The sequence below is a fragment of the Hipposideros armiger genome, unplaced genomic scaffold, assembly GCF_001890085.2.
Source record: "Hipposideros armiger isolate ML-2016 unplaced genomic scaffold, ASM189008v1 scaffold_42, whole genome shotgun sequence".
NCBI lineage: Eukaryota > Metazoa > Chordata > Mammalia > Chiroptera > Hipposideridae > Hipposideros > Hipposideros armiger.
In genome coordinates, this window is record NW_017731392.1 from 2,793,670 (window position 1) to 2,806,583 (window position 12,914).

Below are 12,914 nucleotides of genomic sequence, written 5' to 3' on the forward strand. Positions count from 1 at the left end.
TCTACCACCCTGCACAGCCTTCATATTAAAGTTGCCTGGCTAGATTAAGGCATGGTGAACTTCCAGTTCCCTCATTTATGTGGTCATACAGTAATGCCAGATATTCTACATAAATCAACTAATTCAACCACCAACCACTCCAGTCTACATTTAGACAACCAGTGCAGGTAAGTGACTATATCCAAGGTTACTAAATACTAAACATCAACAATAGCATTTTGAAAGATAATATTACCTGTGATGGAAATTTAATTTAAAGGAACATTCTTGGCATAATCCTAAAAAAACAAAAAAAAACAAAATAATGACACTGCTGAATTTTAATAACTGCACTGCTATTCTTTTACTATCATAAATTCTCATTTTTCCTTATATTGCTTTTGTAAGAGGGGAAACAATCTAAAGAAAACAATTTGATTCTTTCCACCTCAAAAAATACACATATACTGAGCTGCCACCAGGTGGCAGGATGGCTCAGCTAAAAAAAAAAAAGCACATATATAATATTAGAATGCTTGAGGAACTAAAATTCTAATATTATTTTAGATAAATGTGCTGTCTATTCTAAAAGCAAACTGTTTCATAGACAGCATTAATGTGTATCTCGCATCAAAGATATCTAATAACAGTAGTGTGGGTATAGTCATTTCCTCTGAGTGTTCTAAGAGTTTTCAAATGGAAAAGAGCTTTTCAAAAAGTTCCTCAGTTGTGGTTTCTTCTTTGCCTTAATCTCAGATATACTAGTTGACTTTTCCTCATGAGCACTTCCAGGAGGAACTCAGATACTAGTCTGTATTGGTGTATGCTAAGTAGCATATGGGGAAATTCGTGACTTCTTTCTGAAGTGGGCAGAAAACTCTAAGGGCACATTTATTTAGGACTCAGAGAAGGTTGTTACCATGATGGAGAGAAGCTACCACACAATACTAGCTTAGGGAAAAAATAAAGAATGAATGACAGATTCTAAAACATGCATATTAAAAGAAACTACTATATTCTGGGGTATAAACTTAAGCTTTTAAGACTGATACCAAGAAAAGTTATGCCCTCCTAAAATTTTTTCTTTATTGAAACAAAGAGGGTGTATTTACTTATTAGCTCAACCACAACAATATGCCGATCAGCTAATGCGAGATTTTACATCGTCTTTTCTGATACTCTGCATCTCACTCTGTATTAGTGACATACTCAAGTTAATGGAAAGAGATCTTCGCTTTACAAATTATTGGTTTACATTTGGCATTAGAACTGTTTTCACCTAAATGTCACCATAATGCTGAAAAAATAAAAATCTTAGACTCAAAAATTCTTTGCAACTTTGGGAAGCTCTGAAAAAGAGCACTAACAGGAACAATAACATTAAAATTTTTAATTGAATCTTAAATTAGTCTACATATTTTTAAATCTAAATTATTAGATACACTTTGAAGAAATCAATCATATCTTACCTAAAGTCAACTTACTTAATTTAACAAGTGCATTTCTCTTTTCACCATGTTCAATATAGCCAAAATTAACTTCCCAACTCTTTAAGCCTTCTTTTTCATCACAATATTTATTTCCACAGGAAAACTGGCCTGCAAAAAAGGAATATTAGCTATGATAGTTGGTGACAATATTTATGTATATAATCTGGTATTATCTCTGAAACTTACTCTTAACATACATAAATTCTTAGTTCTAAGAAGTCAGCATTAAAAAAACTAACCACAATAATTATAATATGCTCAACAAATGTTTATACAAGTATCAAATTAAAGAGCTGAATAAAGTGTTTTAAAAAAAATCAGTCACAGAATTCTGGCTTGATAGATTGACTATTTATATTTACATACAGTTTTAGTGACTCTTTTAGGGAATCTTACACTTTGGAAAACAGAAATACTAAAAGGGTGTACTCAATAATACTCTAAAAGAATAAATATATTTTCCAAGGTACATGCACTTACACCTGAGTGAATCCTTTTCAATATTTAATGATAATATTGAAATTTATTAAAATTAATATTTTTAGTATTAACATAGTGGTATTTAAGTACCAGCATAAAATGGCATTTAAAGCACATTTTAAAATGCTAGCATTCTGAGATGGAGTAGAAAAGTAATCAAACCCCATGCTCTAAATTTTAGAATTACTTGACTCTAAAATAAATAACCACATTACCATGTCCATTGTATATTAAAACCTTCTGCAAAAAAGAACTAATACTGACAATTCAAGAAGAAAAAAAAGAAAAAACTACTCAACAATTATTAACTTTGACAGAAGACAGGATCAAACTTTTATTTGTAAAAACAAACAAAACAGGACTGGCAGAGTGGCTCAGTTGTTAAGAGTTGGCTTGGGAGCGCAAGGTTTGAACAGCAGGGCCACCAGTTCGGTTCCCACATGGGCCAATGACGCTGCGCCCTCTACAGCTATTATGGTGAACAACAGCTTGACCTGGAGCTGGGTGACGTGAGTGGCTGGCAGCCAGTGTGAGCGGCCAGCAGCCAGCAGCCAGCAAGAGCTGCTGTGAGCAGCCATCCAATGGCCGGTGACCAACTGCCTCAGCCAGGAAGAGCACAATGATCAAATACCAACATGCCAGTGAAGCGACGTCCTCCACAACTAGACTGAAGAACTAAAGGACAGCAACTTCTCTGTTCCCCTTCCCCCGATTCCCCAATGCTGTTCCCCTCCCCCAATTCCCCAATAAAATCTTAAAAAAACAAAACAATTTGTATCTTGATAAATGTACCAACAGGCACAAATCTAACTTTTCATAAAAAAGAAATTATCAAAATGAATTTTGAAATTATCAGTACCAAAAGGCTAACTTTTCTAAATTGGCACTTTTCATTCATTCCAAATGAATACTTCATTAAATTTGTACATGTTGAGTAATGGCTTTATTAATAAAAAGGCAACAAAATTATAACTTTACAAATCACAGCAATAACTTTCTCTCCTCTTCCCAAGTAACCCTTTTTTTAGTTATATGAGTTGAGAGAATGTCCATCAATTTTTTTAAAGGCAGCATTACTTACTATCAACTGAAAATTCCATTCAATAAAAATACAGAATTTTTTAATTGTGAGACATTTCAATATATCTCATTGTTGTAGGTAAAAAAAAACCACCTAAAATGTAATCTTAAGAAAAGTTCCAAACAGCCTTGAATTTATTACTTTTTCCTTCTCCTCCAGAGTACTTTCAGGGCTCATCCTTTATTATCTCAAAAAAAAAAATTCCTACTTTTTAATATTGTTTTATTGCATATCCAATTTCACACTTGACATAAACATCTAATTTATGGAAGATGTATATGAACCACACTGATGTGATGGTATAAATGGTTTATCATTTTAAAATGTAACCTTTATTTTCAGTTAAAAAAATTTTAAGTTATTAGTTTAAAATTATTTCCTACATATTCCTCTGCAGTTTTCAGGAGCATTAATATTAATTTTTATTGCAATTAGAAATGCAATTATCAGTACAAAGCTATTTTACAGCATAAGACAATACAGAGATAAGTTTTCAGAAAAATTTTATGAATAGATTACAACAATCCATAGAAAAAGCATTTACTGATTGCCTACCCAAACGTTTGGTCTTTTGCTGTTAAGACTAAATATTTGGGCTCAATCTCAGTGGCTTCCCAAAATAAGAACTAGCCTGGCCATAAATTCTACCAGGGTCGAAGTGATATTTAATTTCTACTTTCAAAATGTGGATTAGACGGGAATGCAGTAATACATACTCATTATTCCAAAAATTGATAAGAGAGAAAACTTCAAGTATTCATCTGTTCAAATTTTCTCGTTATGAAATCGTTAAACAATCCTTAATCAATTGAATGTTCTAAAAGCAAAAATTCTCCCTTTTAGGGACTAAAAATAAAAATCATTAAAGCATTGTATTTTGACCTTTGCTAGTGACATATCATAAATATACCTTTTCTAATTTTACTTTTGTAGATCATCATTCACTGTATACTATAGGAATAATCTTACCCAGTATCTTCAATTCAATAATATAATAAAATAACCTTATCCTATTAAAAAGTAAAATTTTTAAAAAAAGAATTACCTTTTCCTGAAATTACTTCATTTTCTACTCGCCACCTAAATCCAAACTGATGAAAAACAAATTACATTTATGCCAGTGTAAATTTAAACATTATTTAAATTGTATAGAAATATAAACATGGAGCCAATAATTGATGCGTCATTAATCAACCTAATTCCCATTCATGACAGCTATTTCTCCCCTTATAGGACTCCAGGTACTTAAAAACACATTTTAACAATTACCATAAGGAACAATATTCTTTACTTTTTAAACTACCTATTCAAAGTTATAGGTGTCAAGACACCAAGATATCTAAATTAATAAAATATATCTTGTTCTAGGATACTGACAGAAAACAAAAAAAGGTATTATGGTACAGTAAAGAAAAGGTATGTTATAGTGCTACAGAGTATAGCCTTTGGAGTCAGGTTGTTTGGGTTTACTTCTTAGCTCTACCACTTAATAGCTGTATAATACTGAACAAGTTATTGATCTATTTGTGCCTCTGTTTTCTCATATGTAAATTAGAAGTAACAGGAGTACCTACTTCTTTGGGTTAAGAGGTTTAAATGGGATAATACTCATACTTACAAAGTATTTAGAATAGTACCTGGTATACACAGTACAGCAAGGGTTAGCAAAATATGGCCCACAGCCTGCTGCCTATTTTGTATATAAAGTTTTATTGGAACATACCCCACCCATTCATTCACGTATGGCTCTTTTCCCACTACAACAGCAGAGTAATAAACAGGAAAGAGCAATGGGACCAGTCTGGAGCCCTAAAGAGGAAAGTTCTTTAACTTCCCTCCAGATCCCAAAACACAACTTTGTTTTTTTGGCTAAAAATGATTTTTCTCCACTGCCTTTTAAGATTGTTCACATTAATATGCCAATTTACCATAATTCTAGTTAACGGTTTAGTTTTCTATTTAATTTACTTTTATAATGGTTAAAAGCTCAGCTCCAGAATCACACAGACCCAACGCAAGCTCTACCATTCATTAACTAGCTCTGTGACCTTGGGAAACTTAGTTAACTTCTCAGTCTGTTTCCTTTTTATGGATAAAAATCCGAATCTCACAGGTTGTTGTATTAAGAGAGATAATTCAGATGAAGTGTTCAATGCCTGGTTCCCTTTCTTATTTTTATTGTTTTTAAAAATCATCTATTACATGAATTAGGCAATTTTATATTTTAAATGCAAATGAGGGCTCAAAATATTTTGATTAAAACCCAATGAAAATAAAATTCCCCCATTCTAGGAAAAAAATAAATTCAAAATAACTTTAATTTTATTTTTAAGCCCATATATGTATGAAAATTGCTTGCCATCCAACATATGGTGGATGCCTATTGAAGCAGTCAAATGGGCACAGCAATGATTTCCAAACTTTTTCTTTCATTCATTAATCTGTTCAACAAATAATTATTAAGAAACTACTTATTGGGCTTGGCACTCTGCTGAGGATAAAAAATGATTAATATAGTGTCTGTCACCATGAAGGTCATAATCTTATAGGGAGGGGATAAGGAATGAATAAACAACTACAATATGTCCTACTCATTAAAGATTGCATAGAGATTTTGCCTCAATCTATTTTTATATTCTTTCCTGAAACTATAAATTTCCCTGCTGATGAACAGTGGAGTTACTCAGGGCTTGGTGCTGAGCCTCTTCTTCTCACTCTACCTTCTAGCACAAAAAGGGCACTTATGCAAGCAATAAAAGAGAAGGATCCTAACTACCTGACAACGCAAAATTCCAAGAGCATCTACTTGGACTTTTATGTAAAATAAAAATAAAAATGAACTTCTAGCTCATGCAAGCCAGTGTTATTTGGGAGCGTTTGCTGTTCCTGGAAGCTGAATCTGATCCTAAACAACGCAATGGTCCAACCAAATTCTCAGTGATATAAGGGAAGAAGCAACAAAAAAGGGAACGGGACAAAGGATGGAATTCACTAAAAATGCCCTAAGTATCTATCTACAATGTATAGATACTTATAGCTCTAAGCTAGGAGCCGGTTAATTAAAAATGAATAAAACACCATCTTTGTGTAAATAAAACTATGAGAAAATACATCCTAGCAAGGAAACCAAAGGTACTACTTACTCTTCATTTTCTCCAACACCTCAAACATGGTACTCCAAAAAAGTCATTATCTTTCCCCCCAAAAAAGATAGCTCTTGAATGTGTTGGGTAAGAGTTATATGGGAAATCCCCTCAGTTTGTCTGTGAACTTAAAACTGCTCTAAAAAAAAACAAAACAAAACATCCCCTTACCTCCTATTTCCTATTTCTCTAGTGTCAACACTCAAAACCTGTGAGTTATATCTGATTTCTTACTTGCACTTACCCTCGTATGTAACTATTCAACATGTTCTAATAGGAAAATAAAATTTTCTTCAAGATTATCCTCTTTAAAGTATGATTTCCAGTAATATACTGTATTTTTAAAATGGAGAATACAAATATTTAATTATTTACTTATGTACACGTCCCCTTAACTATAGTGTGGGTTTTTTTGAAGGGCAGACACCATGTTTTAATCCACAGCACCCAGACCATAAATACTGAAAAACAATCAACAAATGAGCCAGGGTTGAAAAAGCTGCTTTGTTATGCATTCCTAGAAAGACCGATATTTCACACTTGACTTGCAGTATAATAACTTCAAGTAACTCCAACCGCTGTGGTGCTTTTTGGATTTGATATGGTCAATAACTAGTACAGAGATGAGAACTAGTTCACAAGAAACTGAGGAAGTCTTTGGGATACACCAAGTGCATGGGTTTATAAATGGGGTTATAAAAATGGACACTACTATTATCTGTAAGAATATTGTGAAGCAACCCACATACTAAAGGCACTACTGAAAAAATTAAACCAATCGTGGTTCTGAGATTTAACTATTTAAATGAAAAAGCAATCCTTATGATAACTAAATCTAAGACAGCTCTTTAAATAGGTTGTACACTATCCAAAACATACATATTTATGCAATATTCCCTCCCCATTTCAAAATGAGATGATTTGTTCCTGCGTCACCTTCTGTAGCTACAAATGTGAACTTTGAGATAGGAATAAAAATCACTTCAATATTAACTAGAAGGTGTAAAGTGTAAATAGAAATCTGCCATTACTAATTAGCACTGAGAAGAGTCAATTTTACTAGAGTAGACATTTATACAACAGAAGATGAGCATCTGCCGCTTTATAAATGGTAATAAATTTGGTGGGAAAAGTCTATGAATTTCCAACATCTGTGAAATAAGACATTCTGCAGTGTCAAATCATTCATTATAATCAGTACAGGCTCTAGAATAGAATCAAGATGAAACAGGATCCAGTAATCACTTGTGCTTAATCTTAGACTTTTCAAGTCTCAAGCTCACAAAAAAGCACCCTTGACTAAGGGGTCCTTTATAAATTCCATAACTGCAGAGGTTAAATGGTCCAACTGATACTTCATAGATGCAAGATAATTTAGACTTGAATTAGAATCTTTTTTCATAAGGACTAGGAAGGCATACCTTATTTTCTTTGTATCTACTGAGATCTCCTATGCAGTATTCCTTGAATAATTTATCATAGTATTTCTTTGCAACTCTCTTCTCCCTAGAATCATAAAAAATATATAAATCTTCATTTAGAAATTCAACCATAGTTTCCTACTTGGAAGGTCTAATGAATAACGCATATGATATAAATATTAATGTTTTAAAAGAGGTCTATTACTTACATGTGCCTAGAATATCTGAATATTAACAATTAATAGTGATTCTCTCAGGGAAGGAATCTAGAAGACTAACAGAGGTGAGAAAGAGAGTTACTCTTCACTTTTCACCCTTTGTAATGTTTGGATTTTTAAAACCATTTTCAGGTATTACTTTTACCCAAGATATTGTACAGATTTAAAAAGAAGCATATTACAGGACAACAAATAATGTTTTTAAAATTTTATAATTATTAAAGACAAAGTCAAGCAATGAGAAGTCAATTCAAACTGCTAAAAATTACCAAAAGAACCAAATTAGATTCAGTGTTCTGAGGCATGGTTTTATGCCCTCAATTCAGAACTGTTCTATGCAGGGTTGGGCATGTGACAAAGTAAGAAAACACTCAGACAGCAGGAGAGACAGGACTAACGCATTTGACACATTATGCCTCAGATGGCTAAAATTACCAATTCATGTCCATTTCATCCTCCTCATTCCATAGGAATCTATGATTTTCTCGTATAACATCCATGTCTGTCTTGTCCTTTTCCCTAGAAAATAAAACTATTTCAATTTAATATAAATACAAAACTATTCAAATTTAGGAGGTTAAATATGTCTGTGAAATTTTGGAACACCTGAGTAAAAATATAATACACAAAGATAAAGACAGTTTTATTGTATGGGCATGTACGAGGTCAGACAATTAAGTTCACGAACTCATCCTAGAAAAAGTGCTACTACATACCTCATTGCTGAATATCATTATGGTCACCTTCGAAGTACTCCCCTTGGGAAGCTATGCACCGACGCTAGCGCCTAGTCCACCCTTCAAAGCAATTTTGGAACTGTTTTACTGGAATGGCCATCAGAGCTGTTGTCGTAATACCCTTGATGTCCTGAATGTCATCAAAATGTCTTCCTTTCAGTATTTCCTTTATCTTTGGGTAAAGAAAGAAGTCATTGGGGCCCAGATTAGGTGAACAGGGAGGGTGTCCCAATACAGTTATTTGTTTACTGGCTAAAAACTCTCTCACAGACAGTGCTGTGTGCTGGCGCATTGTCGTGATGCAAGATCCATGAACTGTTGGCGAAAAGTTCAGGTCGTTTTTGTCTAACTTTTTCACGCAGCCTTTTCAGTGCTTCTAAATAGTAAAGCTGGTTAACTGTCCAGTTGGTACAAATTCAAAATGAATAATCCCTCTGATATCAAAAAAGGTTAGCAACATTGTTGCAACAAGTTCGTGAAATTAACTGTCAGACCTCGTATACGGGTACACATAAGTACATATATTTATAAAAACTATTTCAGTATTTTCAAAAGGCACTATAAAGAGTGCTACTACAGAAGCAACTTAAATGGATAAGAAATCCATCCATCTCTGGCACTGGTTTCAATTATACAAATGGTGCTAAATAAACAAAGCCAGGATGAGAAATCTGAGTAAACACTAAACGGATAAAAAAAAAATGAATGAAAGTAAGTTCAAAAATCTAAAAAAAGTGAGTAACATCATCCTACTGAAATCTAATTTTAAAAAATATATGAAGAGTTTTCCATACCTCATTTTACTACAGCTTCCTAGGAAGACTGAGTAAGGGGGTTAGAAAGTTGAAGGGAATGATTTTTCTAGGTGCTAACAGTTTGGCGATAGAACAAGGGATTGTTAGGGAATATAGGCCAAATTGAGAGGGGAGATACGTTTGGGATAGATGAGATGGTATAAAGTTTTTAGGGCTCTACCAAATAAGGAAATGGTTAAGTCACAGGGAAAACCAAGAGGTTCTAATAGAAGACCCCCAAATATAGGAAGTAATTTCATGTGTGGGAAATATTAAAGTGAGGTTTCTTATTTGCCCTACCTTTACAAAAGCAATCCTAAACACTGAGGTCTAAAAAGTTCATTATTTCAAAGATCCTCCCAAACAAAACAAAACAAAGCCTGCATCACCAGGCACATGTGTATTCCTCACATGTCCTGTTATGCTGGGACAAAACTGGCTCAGCAGGCCACCACCTGAGGCTTGTTGCCAGAGAAATGGGGTTCATGAAAAGCTACTTAGCTAGAAGCTATGGGTGGCCTCTCCACCTCATTACATAACAAGGAAACTGAAATGGAAAGCAGAGGGAAATGACAACCAGAAGACACGGTAGCTGTGGGTCTTCAAAGACATCCAGAGCCCTCTCCAATTCTACATGAACTTCGTGACACTTACCCCAATCGCCTGAAATCTTCTCTTTTGCCACCATAGTACAAAATATAGTCATTTACAAACTTTGTATGCCTTTGATACTGAAATGCAAAAAGTTAAGGGTTATATCTGTTCAAGAACTGTACTGTGTCCATGATATATTAGTGATCAGGAATAAAAAGCATAGTATGAGTCTAGTTTTTTTTAAATATGCAAATATATACTATACTTGCTTATAAATTCAAGATAGAAAAGGGTAAATATTAAACTGTTAAGAGTGAACACTATGTAGTATGAATACTGTTTACGTTGTTTTGAACACTTTTCAAGCATATACTACTTGTGATAAAATATATCTATCTGGAAGGAACGAGTTTCCTTTTCTATTGCTGAATGACATACGGCCTCACACCACCACTCATTTTAATCATTATTATATTTAAAAAATAAATTATAGTTTCTAAAATTAAAGGTAAGAAATATAATTTACCTTTCACTATTATGTAATTTAGCTATTCCAGTAATGATAAAGCCTTTAAAATAGAAGATGCAACTTTTATAACATTCAATCCTAATATTAGGCTTTCAAAAAGAATATGAGAAATCAGATGTTATTTTTTATATTTAATATCTTTTAACCCCTCTGTTGGGCGCAACTGATCTCAGATTCATTACACACCAAGATGCCACAATGAAATATGTCTTTACTGTACTAAGTCACAAACACGACTGGCAATAGGTTATGGTAGAAGGGGAAGATACAGAAGGAGTGAGTCACAATACTTAAGTAAACTGTTAGATATTTGAGAATTCGTGTGCAATGTATCTGTGCCCGACAGAGGGTTATTATTTAAAGAATCCACAGTCATGGCTATTTTCAGTGCAGTATAACAAGATAGGTGAGCTTAAAACTTTTTGTTTTAAAAGCTTAATTGTACTCTCTTCAAAGCTGAACATGCACATAAAAGAACTGACCTTATCGATAGTACTGCCTGTGACTACATCTTATTAAAGATAGTGATTTAATTGATCACAATGTGTTCTAATAGAGTACTGAATCAAAATATGATACATCCGGGACGGCTGAGTGGCGCATTGGTTAAGAGCTGGCTTGGGACGCCAGAGGGCCCCAGTTCTGAACCCACATATGAGGGCCAGTGACACTGCCCTCTACAGTTAAGATGCTGAACAACAGCTCAACCTGGAGCTGGGCTGCTGTGAGTCGCCAGCGACAGCATAGGCTGCAGCCCCTGCTGCAGTGGGTTGCCATGGACTACCATGTGTAGCCAGCAGCCAGCGTGAGCGGCCAGCAGCCGCCGTGTGCGGCCGTCCAGAAGCCGGCGACTGATCTACCTCGCCTGGGAAGAGTGCAATGATGGTGCCAACTTGGGACAGCAAAGCAACATCCTCCACAACTAGACTGAAGAAAAAAACCACAGCAACTTGTCTGTTCCCCTTCCCCCGATTCCCCAGTGCTGTTCCCCTTCCCCAATTCCCCAATAAAAAAATCTTTAAAAAAAAATAAATAAATGATACATCCAAAACTAGCAACAAAACAGTTAATGTTTCAGGAAAAAAAAATGAACAGCCAGGTATCTGGAAATCCGAGTTCTAGATCTTGATAGATCACTAACTGGTCACGAGACCATAGTAAGTCACTTAAATCTTTTAGAGCTGGGGTCGGTACACTTCTTCTATAAATGGTAAATACACAGGCCATATAGACTGTCCCAACTGCTCAGCTCTGCCATTTTAGCATGAAGTAGGCACAGATATAACATTTTAAAACTTTATTTACAATAACAGGTAGTGGATGGGACTTTGCTTCCAGGAAGAGGGGAGTAGACAAAGATGTACTTCTCCCTATTCCTTCCACTAAGAACTGCTAAAAACCTTGGAAATTATATATAAGATAAACATAGGAAGACTCTGAAAGGTGGACAGAAGAAGGCATACCAGCTAGATACCCTTAGGACCCATGGTATAACATGGTGGTGAATTCCCCAGCTTTTCTTTTTGCCTTATAAATCCCAGACCTGGAGGTGAATAAGCTGGCAACCTACAAGTACAGACCAAAATATCCCAACAAAAACCTGCTCTAATTGAATAACCAAAAGAGAGGTAGTCTAACAAGACAGATAACTTTTAGATAATAACTTCTCTACTCCAGCCAAACATTCCCAAAAAAGTGTGGTCCTACCTCCTCCCATGCCAGAAAAGGGGACCTGAACTTTCATGCTCACCAGGCTTCAACTAGATGTCCCAACTCCCCCAAATGAGTGGCATCATATTATAGAAGGCAAAGCACACAATGAAACGCTAAAGCAGTGAGTGGTAGATGAGACCTGTGAGAAAGCTAAGTACTTGGGTTACGAGGTAAGAAGAATAAATACATCGTTGACAAGAGAACGTCTATAACTTAAAGAGAAGCATTAAGAATGATAATAAAGTGAAACAGGTGACTACAGGTGGTGGAGAGTCAGGGGAGAGGTATATATAATTGACATTGTCTCCTTCTCCCAATCTTGACCATCATTATGATAAATACCCAGAAATACTTCAGGTCTTTCTTGGTGTCTCTTTCACTCTCCGATATTCCCAACAGTAATGTGGAAGCCCAGTGGTGGCAGTCAGTGTAATGAGCCACAGTCTTGTCAAAAAGTTGAGCTGAGACATGGCTATAACAGGGAAGCGAGTGATAGCTTAAAGACAGCCCTAAGTCATGCCTGACAGTTAAAACAACAGCAGGCCTGAGGACAGTCCACAGACAGACCTACTTTTAAATACAAGTTTTACAAAGACCTTAAATAGAGGTAGGAAGAGAAGAAGAGTTAAAATAAGAGTAGTATAAAAATGAGAAATGTTGAGAGCTTGGCAAAAACAGGTTGGAAAAAAATATTTGCAAGTTCACGGACTCTGTAAACCTATTTATAGAACATTA

General features: G+C 34.8%; 1 protein-coding gene across 4 annotated transcripts in view; it reads right to left on the reverse strand.

Moving 5' to 3' along the window:
• The window catches only part of LOC109380901 (protein FRA10AC1), a 37,217-nt gene that overhangs the window by 19,581 nt on the left and 4,722 nt on the right, over positions 1-12,914 (reverse strand). For 2 of the 4 annotated variants that reach the window (XM_019638975.1, XM_019638974.1), the window contains 5 exons: positions 9,998-10,074; positions 8,248-8,331; positions 7,595-7,679; positions 4,076-4,121; positions 1,464-1,577 (listed from right to left, as the gene is read on the reverse strand). In XM_019638975.1, the coding sequence (XP_019494520.1) occupies positions 1,464-1,577; positions 4,076-4,121; positions 7,595-7,679; positions 8,248-8,331; positions 9,998-10,074 (406 nt within the window). Of the gene's footprint in view, positions 1-235; positions 279-1,448; positions 1,578-4,075; positions 4,122-7,594; positions 7,680-8,247; positions 8,332-9,997; positions 10,075-12,914 lie in introns of all 4 variants that reach the window. The other 2 variants (XM_019638977.1, XM_019638976.1) reach the window with 2 other exon arrangements.